The sequence below is a fragment of the Carettochelys insculpta genome, chromosome 6, assembly GCF_033958435.1.
Source record: "Carettochelys insculpta isolate YL-2023 chromosome 6, ASM3395843v1, whole genome shotgun sequence".
NCBI lineage: Eukaryota > Metazoa > Chordata > Testudines > Carettochelyidae > Carettochelys > Carettochelys insculpta.
In genome coordinates this window covers 30,514,228-30,529,448 of record NC_134142.1, presented here as the reverse complement: position 1 = coordinate 30,529,448, position 15,221 = coordinate 30,514,228, and the positions used below count along the sequence as shown (strand labels likewise).

Genomic DNA, 15,221 nt, shown 5'->3' with positions numbered 1-15,221 from the left:
TGTGAGTTAAACTTTTTCAGATGCTTCTGGCTTTCAGCAGAGTTCAGCACCATATCTACCACAGACAGAGCGGTCATTAAGAGTAGCAGAAATAATGAGTTTTACACTCATTCCCCTCCCCTGGCCCCCTTATCTCTGCCACCCCCCCCCCCCCAAAAAAAAAAACCCACAAAAATTTATCAGTAGAAAGGGCCATAATCTTAAGTTTTCAGCCTTTACAGAACTTACAACTTCAGGACAGGAAAACACTGAAGAAACTGCCAACGCACAAAGCAGTAACAAACTACTGCAAGCTTAAGAGGCAACAAAACAATTCAGAGGAAGCACTCTTCAGAAAGTTATTTCATCATACAGTGTTAGCAAGAGTGGGCAGAGGAATTTGTCTTGTTTTTGAGTAAGATTTTGCACTGATGATTAAACAGTCCTATGATGGATAAAGTAAACATGATGCACCTTTTATCAAATAGCATTAAATGAGTAAGCTGTTCTGATTCAAAATTATGCAGAAGGATACAGATCTTAGACTTCCCACTCTGTAATGTAAACAAGGGGCTTCTGCTGCAGCCAATAAACTGAAAAGATTGAGTATAGGGTAGGGTATTGAACAGCTAAAACAATTCACTACCCCAGCCTATCACCTTGTTTTTCAGGGTGATAGGAACAAAGATTAATGTTCTATTATATATTTCACACATCCAGTTATGCAAGCCTGGGGCCGAATATAACCTTGGGATGAATAGCAACTCCATCCACTAGAATGGGTTGTATTAACTTAAACCAGGGCATAATGTGGCCTACTTTGCCTCTACTTAAAAAGAAAAAAAACTTGGCATCACAAGCCAAGTCAGAGCTCTCTTGTGAAAGAGGCTCCAGTGATAACACAGGAAACTAGACAACACTTCATATATATATCTGTAAGCAACACTCCACTGTTACCTGGAGGTTCTGCCAAAGAGCCGTACACCCCAAAAATCCCACTAAGATGAGGTTTCTACACTGTTTGAGGCTGGGAGATGCTGTATATTTATTAAGCACCTCTGGGATTAGAGGACAATTGCTATGATACTGTATCATGCAGGTTTAGGCTTCAAATAATTATGCTTTACCAACGATTCAGAACATACGCAATCTTAAAATTCTTTAAAAAAAACAAAAACAAAACACCCCACACAAAAGATTATAGTTACCCACCTCCTGAAAATATTTTGGGTTCAGCAGCAATTCCCTATCTTCTTTCCAGATCAATGTAAGTAAGTGAACATAGATTGTCTAAGTGGCCTGATTGTCTTGTGGCCTGGCCTGTCAAAGACTTCCTACTTTTGAGTGATGGTTCTTCCTAAAGTATTGCTCCCTGGTGTGAAATCCCAGATTCTAAGCTTTTGAAAGTGGCAACTGTGTTTTCTAAGAGCAGACTTTCCATAAATAGCTTCTCATGACCATATTCCACTGCAAAGACATTTCATGGATGCCTTCAAAATATAGATTCATGAAGGCTATGTCTATGCTACAGAGACAAACTTAGAAAAAGTTCTTCTGGAAGATCTCTTCCGAAAAAACTCCTTTTGAAAGAGTGCATCCACATGCAAAAAAAGTGCATTGAAAGATCCAGCCACTCTTTCAATAGAGAGCTTCCATGCAGCCCTTGCTCTTTCAAAAGAGCAGACCAGGGACTGAAAAAAAATCTGTCATCATGAGGACTCTTTCGAAAGAAGGGCCGGTGAAGTGTTTATACACGCCTTCTTTCAAAAGCAGCTTTCAAAAGGCGGCGCTCTTCCTGAGATAGGAGTGGAAGAGTGCTTTCGAAAGAATGCTTTGCGTGCAGACGCTCCACAGGATTGTTCAAAAGAGTCCCTTCTCAAAAAACCTTTCAAAAGAACTTGCTTGTGTAGACGCATCCAAAACGTCTGTCTTTTCTACCATCCATATACAAGCTCCTTCGCATAACTACTCATACTAGTTCTAAGAGATATGAGCCACAATTTATCATACAGCATCACATCAAATGACATCAATAGCTAAAATAGTTTCCTGTAAGCAGAACTATCGTATTCCACAGAATAGTAAGTCTTCTGTTGGAAGCTAGCATTTATAAAGTGATCAAGTTACTAATACTTGAACACAGACTTTGATGCAAGTAGTCACGTTCTGTAATTTATTTTTTGGAAGAGGATTACATAGATTTTAGTGCTCATGACTGTAGAGTATGTGTGGAGGGCAATACAGATGGCTTGTAAGTAGTGTTAGAAAATGTGACAGACTTCAGAGCAAAGCCAATGTAAGTCAGTCCCAAGCCAGTGATGCTAGTGTTAACCCCGTTATCCTCCCCCAAAAAAGTTTCTTGAGGGGAGAACATTCACACTGTTACGACCCCATGAAAACGCACATTGACATGAGAGGTTGGAATCACCATATGCATTTTGAACTTGTGACCCAGCCAGGTTTCAAACTAAGCCTCCTAAGATGAAAGACTAATTATCAACTAAGATTTAGTCAATTATCCTCAACCAATATCATTAGACTAGCATGACCGTGCCTTACAGAGATCTTAATGCCCTATGAAGTGCTGCAGGAAAGATTATAATTTACTAGATCACAAATCCATGATAGAATTTACCCCAACAAATGCTTTAATTTTGAAAATTCAGTATATAATTGCCCCAGAAGATTTTATGGCTCCTAAGCCTCGTATGATTGATGAGAGGGTGTGGAGGGGGAAGGGAGCAGAGGGATAGGAAAGAATACATCTTTTACATGAAAATTTAACTGAAAGATTTACATTTAAATAGCATTTTAAAGTTGAAAATAGTCTTCAGCTCACACTGACTGAGATCTTCAATTGCTGGAAGATCTTTCATTATAGTTACCAATGCCAAACAAAAAAGCATTTACCAGCAGCTGCTACACTATGATAACGTATACCAGAGTCTTCACAACATTCAGAATGGGAAATATGTGATAATTATTGTTAACTGTTGACTTTGCATGACTATCACTAAACCCTTTACATTGTGTAACCTCAGCATGCCCCACCAGTGTCCACTCTCTATCTGGATTCTTATCAGTGGAAGAGATGCCTCCCCTAGCCCCCCTTTTTTTTGGGGAAAAAAATCAAGGGGCTGGAGGTATAATTAAAAAGTACTGAGCCATATGCAGCCAATGAAGCTACCGCAGTTACTTCTCACTTCACAAGAGAGAATGACAGAAATGATAACCAGACATTTAAAATGTTAAAACACTGAACGACACCATGTATACTACAGCCCTTTCCCCCGCCCCCATATAGGCAGGACAAAACAAGGCAACAAGCTGTCACCTCAGCACCTCCATTAGAGGGGCAAATCTCTCAGCTGACAGTGTTATAATTTAGACAATAACAGACACTAAGCCTAATCTTCCTAAAGCTTTAGATTTCGGCATGAATCTTCTGAACTCTAACCTCCACATAGCCCAAATCCAGGGTATCCTGATGAGCACAGTAATATTACTATTAATCTGCAGTATCAAGTTTTCTTTCCTTATGGGCAAATCAATCATTTGAGTCTGATAAGTGCTTCTCCGTGCCCATGAAGTTCTCCAAAATCATGGAACAAACTTTAGGCTGAAATTTACAAAGGAGCCTAATGCAGCAATACCAAACTTCAAATTAGGACCTGGAAATCTAAATCCTTTAGCTTCTTTTGAAAACCCAGCCATTCAGAGTAGATTTGCTGAATCAATTAATGTAGACCAGCTGCAATGACTCATTAAACAAAATGGTATTAGACTGGAATTGCAACCACGATAGAACAAGAAGATTTCAGACCTAAACAATGTTACTAAAAAATTGATGTGCTGTTCTTTGGAATTCCTATAATAATTAAAAAATAAACACATTGGTACTATCTTGTAAGAAAATACATTTCATAGAGTGCAACCCAATGCACATGGAGAATTGGTAGGTGAAAAGTATGAAAATACAGTCCTTTAAATGTAACATTAAAGTTTAACATATTAGTACAAAACTAATATGGGTAAAATAAATGTACAGGTGCAAAAGGCTACCAATTTGTTAAAAAAAGTGCCAGCTATTTTTAAAGGCTTAATATTTTCATACCACAAAAATAAACCCAGAAGCAGCAGTCAAAATAAACTGATAGCATGCTGTCTCTAATAAAGCAATGTATATACAAAAATGTGGGCAAACAGTTTTCTGCTGGCATTAACAAATTTGTCTGACAAATGTCAGGCCAAAAAGCTGCAAGGAATGGGGTGTGTTACAACTCTCAGGCACAGAGAAGTAGTGGTGGTTGTTTTCAGAGGGCAGATTTTTTGTACAAAAAGTCTGGTTTGCTTGGAGACCTCCTTCCCCTGCTTACTGCATCTTCCCTTTCCAAATCTGTATTTCTCTGTGCTTCATGTTCCAGAGGCTCCTCATTTGCCAGTCTCCTGCTGGATCGCTCTTCTTGTATCTCAGGACTAAACGTAGAGTGTGAAGGTCTGTTAGAGGTCAGCCCATAAGTTAAATCAGTTTCCACTTTTGTTCTTCCCCTGATATGAACTGGGCCATTACCAGCATTTTCCTGGGCAACCAATGCCAAGTCCAACCGCTGGGGAGGTTGTTCTAAGACATCGAGGTGTATTGGCTCATTCTTTTGTCTGTGCTGATGCCCATCTTGGGAAAGCACATATTCTCTCCTAGAATCCTCTTGCTTTTTAGGAGATACCTGGTTAGGTAGATAGGATGACTTTAAGCCACTTGGTGATGCCTTACTGTGGCTATACAAATCTGGACCAAAATACATGCCTTGGGAAGGTGAAGGAGTATGTCTGCTAGGTGCTGGAGTGGAAGGTCTGCATGCAGCATTAGAGAAGTCATAGAAATCTGGATATTCCTGTTGATTTTCTCGAGTATCTATTTTTTGCTCTATTGCATGTTTCTTTCGAGAACTGTGCATATGCCTAGTCTGAATACATGAAATATGCTGGGGTGGTCCAGGTCCGACCTCTGTCATTGGCTGGCTTAATTCTGTGTCAGCTGTGAGCTCTGGCAATCTTCTATCCTTCAGTGACATTGTTGACACACCCATAGCAATATCTGGCATCAACTCATTTAACATGGGCTGAGTACACTGGAAAAGAAAGAAGAAATTAAGTCTTCTTGGATTTTGCTTTACTTCAATATTTGAACTAAATTTATAACATCACTTTCTAAAGTATTTGGTGATGCTTTTCCTTCTGACCCACTTCAGTCTTCTAGAACAGTGTTTCAACTTTTTTTTTTTTTATTACTAAAGTCAATTACTAAAGTACTCCCTTAAAAAAAAAAGTACCCCCAGTACTACAATTTTCAGACACAATTTTTCTTCTACCATTGCAACACATTTGTTCTACCGTATCAGAGCAAGTTGTACTGCAGTGGAGTGTTACCTGCATGTTTAGTGTTCTAGAACTTCTGAAAATGTTTTGTGAATAACTGCCTGAATATTACAGAGCAGTGGTTCTCAACCTTTCCAGGTTAAGCGTAGCCTTTCAGGAGTCTGATGGGAGCATGCAAGTCCAAAGTACCACCTCTCTTAAAACCTACTTGCTTCCAAAATCAGATCTTGAAAAAGCAAAGTGTCGCAACACACTATTACTGACAAATTGCTTACCTTTTCATGTTTGGCATAAAATTATAAAAAATGAATTTGAATATAAATACTGTTTTTAAATCTGGGTGTGTAAAACAGAGCTGTATAAACAAATCATTGTATGAAATCAGTTTGCACAGACTTTGATATTGGTTTTTATTTAAGCCTATAGTGAAACTAGGCAAATAGCTATGTCAGTTGATTTATCCCCTGGAAAAACCTCTTAATACCCCATGGGGTATAGGTATCCCTGGTTGACAACCACTGTTCTAGAACAATCCGAGCCAGTAAATTCAACATTGTTTTAAAACTTGTTTAAGAACATGTGCTACTCCAACTATATTAATATGCATAGTTAATAGGTCAATAATAAAATATTTAAGATTTTAACCACCAAATAGAGTAACTAGGGCTGGAGAGGCTCATACCAATCAGTTTATTTTTCAGTAACCTATAGGAGGGACGTAATCATATTTCAGGTGGCTGATCCACAGTAATCAACTTTAAAAGCAGGTAACTACCCAGAATTAGCACTGAAAACCGACACTTTGAGAACACCCAAATCTCTACATTTTCCTTGGAAAGAATAAATTAAAAGGCAAAAAGACTGTGCATGTTATTTCTACTCTGGTTACCATACTGACCTTTTAAAAATGAGACACCCCTGAGAGGGAGTGTATCTGTATCCATATCTACCATCTATACTGTAACTACACATTAATACAATGTGAGCTGGAAGATACGGATACAGATACATTCCTCAGGGTGTCTTTTGTATGGTAATCTTATTTCTATGTAGGAATATGTAGCTAATTGCAAGAGAATGATCCACCACTGCAAAAACAAAACATGTACAATCTCTTTTCTCCACTTCCTTATGAGATGGTAGATGCTTTCAGTTGACAGACAAGATTATTGTAGTCCTATGTTCAATAGATGATACAAAGTAAAACGTATGTTGAAACTACCAGTCAAAATTTTAAAGTATGCCTTCTTTCAACCACCTGCCATATTAGTTTTTCAAAAAGCATACAGTCTGTGCAAAACACAACATTAAATTCTCATCAAAAATGTTTTAGTAAATGTATAAAAAGTCAGGAAACACCTGGTTTCATTCTCTCTGCACATACTCTGTATTCTGTAAATACAGAATAATTACATTTTTATATGTGCAACATGGCTGAGTTAAAACTGCTGTAGTAACAACACTGATTCTCCTTGTTAAGTTTGGAGGTACTTGACAATTATAAATCACAAAATATCCAAGGAAAATTATAATTGCTACTTTTATCATCTCCAGCAAACCACTAGATGAACATGACTTGACAGGGACAAACTAGTTCAAAAGCAGTGAAGGAAAACTGTATTTGTAATTTACTAGAATTATTTGACGACACTGGCTGAAGAAGGGGTAAAGGAGAAAAAGCTGAAATAAATCTGAACCCTTACATAAGGCTACTGAAGCAGCTACATATTCATGGATCGAGAACATTTTAATTGATGAAAAATAAAGATAAATAGGGATAAATAGTCAATTTGCATCATGCAAAAGTTAAACAGCCCTGAGGATTTCCTGTGTCTTCCTCTGTAATATCTGGTATGGGTCATTGTTCAGAGAAATGCTGGAGTATTAGCCTTAACCAATACAGCAATTCCTAAGCCAAACTGTTAACCATCAATACATTGCATTTAAGGGGGAAGTGTCTTCAAATTAATGTTTAAAAATTAAAAGATGCGCACATAGAGCTGTTTTAAATCAGTTCCTTCTGCAAAAGCAGTTGCACTCCCTCAGACCTGTGGAGTTCCCAAAAGCATGCATTGTTTATGCACGATTTTCAAACATTAACATATGTCAAAGGTATTTCTTAATATGAGGAACATGTGTATGAAAAATTTACAGACACTTAAAAATGGAATATTTTGTAATGGGAGCATAAGCAGCACTGGAATGTTTTTCTTAAAATATGAAAACAACTTTTACCAAGCTCAGATATTTTAGAAGCACTTGAACCAAATTTTACCGCCTATGAAATAAGAATCATCTTCGGGTGCAAAAGCATACACCATTTCAGATTCAAGTAAACAAATTGTTTTGGAAGATCTGAATGATCATAAGCAGATCTTCAGAAACTGAAATATAGTATGTTTAGAAGACATGTACATGTGTAACCATCACCACGTAGACTTGAACCTGGCACCTCTGGAGCTTAGTGCAAGAGCCTCTATAGTTTGAGCTAAAGGTGAGCTGGCTCTCAGGCTACATCTACACCATGAAATAAAGTCAAATTTAATAAAGTAAACTTTTTAATGCTAGATTTTATAAAGTCAAATTTGACTTTCCATAAATGTTCAGAAAGTCAACTTCTCATGCCTCCATTGTCTTACCTATGTTTGACTACATGAGCAATGCATTCTGGGAGTACCCATCTGACAGTGCATGATATATTCTGTTTTTTTTGTGCCAGTGGCTCATGGGAAAAATGAGCCACAAGTACTTATGGATCTTTGATATCACCCAAGAGCGCAAAGCACCCACCCCATCGCTGTTGAAAAACAAAACGGTGATTTTGTGCCATTTTCCCAAAGCCTGCCCCAGCTCATGCCGCTTCATGGTGCTAGCATGGATCCTCAACAGCTTATGGCCATTGCACAGTGTGTTCTGGCCATTTTCCAAGTGCCATGGAGTATTTATTTAGACAAAGTAAGTGGGAGGGTGAGTTGGCTGAGGAGGAAAAGGATAATTTGATGATGAAACTGAAGAACTGGAGACCAGGAATGCAGAGCTGCTGGCTGCTCTGGACGCATAGCTTACAGTAGAGTGCCATTTCTGGAGATATGGGACCACATATCTTTGGAGGTCTGGGACAACCAGTAGTGGCTGCAGAAATTCCAACTGCGCAAAGCCACCTTCATGGAGCTTTGTGATTTTCTGTCCCCTGCCCTGAAGCACAGAAATACCAGAATGAGACCTGCTTTGACAGTTCACACGAGTGGCAATTGCTCTGTGGAAGTCTGCAATGCCCAACAGCTACTGGTCAGTGGGAAATCAATTTGGGATGGGCAGATCTACAGTCAACCGCAGTGATGTAGGTAACCAGTGCAATCTGTCACCATATGATGCAGAAGACAGTGAGTCTGGGAAACATCCAACACGTAGTGGCTGGCTTTGCTGCCACAGTTTTTCCTAATTATGGTGTGGGACAAGAGACAGAATGCACATCCCCATCATGGCCCTGGACCACCTGGCCTCAGAAGGAGAAGTTACTCACTTGTAGTAACGATGGTTCTTCGAGATGTGTCCCCAAGGGTGCTCCAAAGTAGGTGTCGGGCTCGCCCGGTGCCGCAGATTGGAATTCTTCTAGCAGTTTCCACTGGATCGCGCATGCGCCGATGTGCACCGCTCCCTTGCGTGCCCTCGGCCATGTGCGCAATCCGGTCCCTGCCAGTTCCTTGACCAACCGCCCCAGATGCTCCTGAAAAACACCGGACAGAGATCCGAAGCCGGGAGGATGGGCGGGTAGTGGAGCACCGACAGGGACACATCTCGAAGAACCATCGTTACTACAAGTCAGTAACTTCTTTCTTCTTCGACTGGTCCCCGTGGGTGCTCCACAGTAGGTGACTACCCAGCAGTAACCCCAAGTAAGGAGGTGGGTACTCGATTCATGTGCAGCTTGCCCCCGAGAGGACTGCTGTCAACAGACGGGTATCCTCATCGAACACCCAATGCAGGGCATTATGCTTGGCGAAAGTGTCGTAGGATGACCAAGTTGCCACTCTGCAAATGTCTTTCAGCGCGATGCCCTTGAAGAAGGCCGTTGATGCCGCCACCGCTCTAGCGGAGTGAGCCCTGGGCGGGTCTAGCAAGGGGGTCTCTTGAAGCTCGCAGCACAGTTTTATACAGGACACAATGTGCTTCGAAATTCTCTGGGAAGAGAGGCCTTCCCCTTTCGACCTGGGAGCGAGAGACACCAGAAGCCTGTCAGTCTTCCGGAAGGGCTTAGTTTTGTCTATGTAAAAGGCCAACGGCCTCCTCATATCTAGGAGATGCAGGTGTCTCTTTGTTGGAGCTGTGAGGCTTCGGGTAAAACGAGGGTAATACTATTGGTTCCATAAAGAGAAGTTACTCACCGTAGTAACGGTGGTTCTTCGAGATGTGTCCCCGTGGGTGCTCCACAATAGGTGACGGGCTTGCCCGGCGCCGATCGGATCTTCCAAGCAGTTTCTGCCGGACCGCGCATGCGCCGGCGCGCGCCGCTCCCTTGCGCGCTCCTGGCCATGTGCGCGATCCGGTCCCCGCCAGTTCCTCGACCAACCGCCTCGGGTGCCCCTGCAAAACACTAACAGAGATCCGAAGCGGGGAGGATGGGCGGGTAGTGGAGCACCCACGGGGACACATATCGAAGAGCCACCGTTACTACAGTGAGTAACTTCTCTTTCTTCTTCGAGTGTCCCCGTGGGTGCTCCACAATAGGTGACTACCCAGCAGTAACCCAATATAGGAGGTGGGTAATCGGATTATGTGCAGCTTGTCCCCGAGAGGACCGCTGCAGAGAGACGGGTATCCTCTTGGAATACCCTGTGAAGGGCGTAATGTTTGGCGAAGGTGTCGTAGGATGACCAGGTCGCCGCTCTGCAAATGTCTTTTAATGCAACGCCCTTGAAAAAGGCTGTTGATGCCGCCACCGCCCTGGTGGAATGAGCCCTGGGAGTGGCCGATAAAGGAGTCTTTCTGAGCTCGTAGCACATTTTTATGCAGGATACAATGTGCTTTGAGATTCTCTGCGAGGAGAGACCTTCTCCTTTCGATTTGGGAGCGAGGGAGACTAGGAGTCTATCCGTTTTCCGGAACGACTTGGTCCTGTCTACGTAGAAGGCTAGCGCCCTCCTCACGTCCAGGAGGTGTAGGCGCGCCTCTTCGTTGGAGTTATGAGGTTTTGGATAAAACGAGGGTAGAACAACAGGTTCGTTGATGTGAAACTCGGAAGAAACTTTGGGGACAAAGGCTGGATGCAGCCGTATGGTTACCGCCTCCTTGGAAAAAACAGTGCAGGGTGGCGTTGCCATGACTGCCGCGAGCTCGCTCACCCTACGAGCTGACGTAATTGCGAGAAGAAAGGTTGTCTTAATTGTAAGGAGGCGGAGGGGAACCGTGGCCAAGTGCTCGAACGGTGGTCCCATCAGTGTGGTAAGCACCAGGTCCAAGTTCCACGAAGGTGGAATCGGTTTCCGAGGGGGGTAGAGGTTTATCAACCCTTTCAGGAACCTGGTAACCATAGGGTGGGCGAACACCGTGTGCCCTTCCTCCTCATGTCTGAACGCCAAGATGGCGGCAAGGTGGACCTTTAACGAGGATAGCGAGAGTCCTCCTCTCTTGAGGTCCAGTAAATACTCTAGAATTGTAGGTATAGGCACCGAAAGGGGGGCCAGCTGCTTGGTAGAACACCACGCCGTGAAGCGAGTCCATTTTTGTTTGTAGGTCTTCCTAGTGGAAGTCCTCTTGCTACTTTCTAGGACATGTTGTACTGCCACTGTGCATGTGCTCTCTAGGGAGCTGAGCCATGGATTAACCACGCTTGCAGTCGCAGGCTGTGGGGGTGCGGATGCACTATGGACCCCTGGGCTTGCGTGAGCAGATCCGGCGCCACCGGAAGAGGCATCGGTGGACGGTCCGACATGCGCAGGAATAGGGGGAACCGTTGTTGGCGATCCCACGTTGGGACTATCAGGATCATCCGGGCCCTTTCCCTCCTGGCTTTTTGCAAAACTTTGTGGATCAGCACTGTGGGAGGAAATGCATAAAGCAGGGGGCCCCCCCACGGGATCGCGAACGCGTCCCCCAGGGACCCCCATCCCAGTCCTGCCCTGGAGCAGAATCGTGGGCACTGCTTGTTGTGCTGAGTGGCAAACAGATCTATTTGGGGAAAACTCCATGCGTGGAAAATCGACCATAGCAGATCGGGATAGATATGCCACTCGTGTGTGAGCGCAAAACGCCTGCTCAGCTGGTCTGCCTTCACGTTGTGCACACCCGGCAAGTATGAGGCTTTCAAGATTATAACGTGGGCGATGCACCAGTTCCATAAGCGGATTGCTTCCGCGCATAAGGCACGGGATCGAGCTCCTCCTTGCCTGTTTATATAAAACATGGTGGAGGTATTGTCTGTACTGATCCCGACGACTTTGCCTTGTATGTGGTCTCAAAAGTGTTTGCAGGCGTTGAACACTGCTCTGAGCTCCAGTACGTTGATGTGTAGTGACTGTTCCGTGGGTGACCAAAGTCCTTGAGTCACCTCTTCGCCCATGTGCGCTCCCCACCCTATGAGGGAGGCATCTGTAGTGAGAAAAACCGATATTTGCGGCTGGTGGAAGGGTACCCCTGTTAGCAAGTTCCTGGAGTTTACCCACCATTGCAGGGATTGGCGCACCCCGGCTGTGGGCGACACCACCCTGTGAACGGTGTGTACTGCCGGTTTGTATACACTCACCAGCCAGTGCTGCATGCTGCGCATGTGTAACCTGGTGTTCTGCACTACAAACGTCGCCGCTGCCATGTGGCCCAGCAGCTGCAGGCACGTCAACACCGGCACCGTAGGGCTGAAGGTGATGACTTGCACGAGGGAACCGATGACTCGAAAGCGAGCCTCTGGTAGGTATACTCTAGCTGCAACCGAGTTTATGCGAGCCCCTATGAACTCTACGTCCTGTGTGGGGTCTATTTGTGATTTTGCCAGATTGATAACGAGGCCAAGTGAGGAGAACGTGTTTGCTGTGACGCGTATCATGCGCAGAACCTCCCCTTTCGAGGCCCCTTTGAGCAGGCAGTCGTCCAGATACGGGAAAATAAATACCCCCTGTCTGTGCAGGTAGGCTGACACCACTGCCAAGGTCTTGGTGAAGACTCTGGGGGCCGAGGAAAGGCCAAACGGTAGGACCTTGTATTGGAAGTGTTCGTTGCCTACCATGAACCGGAGGAATCGCCGGTGAGCCGGATGGATGGTTATGTGGAAGTACGCGTCTTGTAAATCGAGGGCTGCGAACCAGTCTCCATCGTCCAGAGCTGTAAGGATGGAGGCGATCGTGGTCATCCGAAAACGTTGCTTGCGCAGGTACCTGTTGAGGCCGCGAAGGTCTAAGATGGGCCTCCAGCCTCCTGTCTTTTTCTCCGTGAGGAAGTACCTGGAGTAGAACCCTTTCCCGTGCAGTCACTCCGGCACTCTTTCCACCGCCCCTATGAGCATGAGATGGTCCACCTCCTGCCTGAGCCTCGCTACCTGGGAGGCCTCCTGGAGGTGGGGCTTGGGTGGAGGTCGTGACGGTGGGAGCGACTGGAAGGGGATGGCGTACCCCGTGGCTATGATCTCCAGCACCCATTTGTCTGTGGTGATCCTTTGCCACTGGTCGTAGAATGGTCGGAGGCAATGGTGAAATAGCCGCTTCGGATGACCTTGTACGATGGTAGTGATGGCGCAGCCCTGGATCTGTACGTCAAACTTGTGGTCTTTGGCCCCGCCCCGAGGACGCACGGCTCTGTTGTGAGCATCGCCTGGGAGTTCTGTACTGCTGGTGCTGTTGATGTCGCCCTTGCTCGTAACCCCTGTGATACTGGGGGCGCTGCTGCTGGTACTGGTACCGCCTTTGCTGAGGGTAGTACCTTTTCTTTGTGTATGGAGGGGTGTAAATCCCCAGGGTCCTGAGTGTGGCTCTTGAATCTTTACTGGAATGAAGGACCGAGTCAGCTGATTCAGCAAACAGCTTCTGCGAGTCGAAGGGAAGGTCAACTATCTTTGCCTGCAGATCCCTCGGTATACCCGAGGTCTGGAGCCAGGACTCCCTTCGCATCACCACTGCGGTTGCTGTGGAACGTGCTGCCGTGTCCGCAACGTCCAAAGCAATCTGAACTCCCATCCTCGCAGCCGCGTAGCCTTCTTGCACTATGGCCTTGAGGACCGGCTTTTTGTCCTCTGGAAGCGAGTCCATGAGGGAAGTTGACCTGGAATAGTTGTCAAAATTATGGTTCGCTAAGTGCGCTGCGTAATTTGCCATTCGCAACGTTAAAGTGGAGGAGGAGTAGACCTTTCTGCCGAACAGCTCTAGCTTCTTGGCATCTTTGTCTATTCCCCCTGTTTTAAATTGAGATGTTTTTGATCTTTGTTGCGAGGACTCTACCACCAGGGAGTTTGGCTGTGGGTGGCTAAACAGGAACTCCATGCCCTTCGCCGGCACGAAGTATTTCTTATCCGCTCTCTTTTGGACAGGCGGAATAGTTGCAGGGGTCTGCCATATCGTAGTGGCGGACTCTAAGATTGCTTCATCAAGCGGTATTGCTACTCTGGAAGAGGCCGGAGGTCTCAAAATTTTGAGGAGCTTATGGTGTTTCTCTTGCACCTCTGCTGTCTGGATGCCTTGCGTGAAGGCCACCCTCTTAAACAGCTCCTGAAACTGTTTGAGATCGTCCGTAGGATGGACGTCCCCCAGGGCCGTAGCCTCGTCTGGGGAAGAGAGTGAGGAACCGCTGGGGTACATCTCTCTGGACCCTTCCGGTTCCTGCTGGTGATGGTACACCCTCTCGCTGGAGGTTTGCGAGGGAAAATCTCGGGGTTCCATGACCAGTCCCCCTTGAGATGCTTGAGTCTCTGTCCCCGGTCGCGATTGCCCTCGGGGGTACGAGATAGGTTGTGGGGATCTTTCCCCAGTAGATTGCCGATGGTGTGTATGCCCCGTGTGGTAGGGGCGACCATGGCAGTATAGGCACTGTTCTTGGGAGGGTGACCTAGACCACTCCCTTGGTGCGTACCCTCTGCGTCTGGGGGAGGGAGATCGTCGAGACACTGGAGAGAGCGACTTCGCATAATAGTCCAGTGGTTCAAACCCCAGGAAGGGTGAAGGTGGTGCCAGCCATGGCGAGGCTGGTTGTAAAAATGGAGAAGGGGGCTCCGGGTAGGCTAGGGGGGACCCCTGCCTTCTGGTTGGAGTCTGCAACGTAAGCGGAGGGCTGTGAGAAAGCAGCTCCACAGCCCTGTCCGGAGAGGGGCTGCAATGCCTCCTCTTGTGTGCAGCCTTCCCCCTCCCTGGAGGAGGTAACTCCGCCCCCTGACGCGCGGGGGATCCCGACCCCGTCGGCACCGTGCTAGGCAGGCTCGAAGGCGGTGCCGCACGTGCGGTGTCCTTCTGCGCCTGCAGGCTACGTGCCTGCGTGCTCTGCACCGCCGGTTCCGTCGGGGTCGGTGCCGCTGTCTGCGGTGCCGCCGGTACCGGCGCTTGTTTAGCCGCCGCCCTGCCTGCGGTGCGGGGTGGCTGGCTGATCATCGGAGGCTGAGCTGTTTGCACGTGGCTCTCTGTGCCACCGCCGATCAGCTGTTGCTGCGGCTGGGGGCTGCGTGCTCCTCTCGTCCCGCTCACTGTTGCTGCCGGCAGGGATCGGGCTGGAGAGACTTTCCTCCGTTTCTGCGCTGATGGAGTGAGGGAGGCAGCTTTCCTTTTAAGGGCCCCGGAGGGTCCCTCCTGCTGCGGCCGCTCCGGCAAGTCTGGCTGGAGGGCCTTATCAAGAAGCAGCATTTTAATGCGCATCTCCCTGTCTCTCCGTGCTCTGGTTGTTAATTTAGCACAGAA

The 15,221-nt window shown here is 46.0% G+C and overlaps 1 protein-coding gene across 14 annotated transcripts in view; it reads right to left on the bottom strand.

The window, feature by feature from the left end:
• Positions 1-165: 165 nt before the first annotated feature.
• Positions 166-15,221, bottom strand: part of BTBD7 (BTB domain containing 7) — a 103,809-nt gene continuing 88,753 nt past the window's right edge. For all 14 annotated transcript variants that reach the window (XM_074996588.1, XM_074996584.1, XM_074996586.1 and 11 more), the window contains one exon: positions 166-5,108. In XM_074996588.1, coding sequence (XP_074852689.1) covers positions 4,293-5,108 — 816 coding nt within the window. In that variant the 3' untranslated portion in view covers positions 166-4,292. The remainder of the gene's footprint in view (positions 5,109-15,221) is intronic.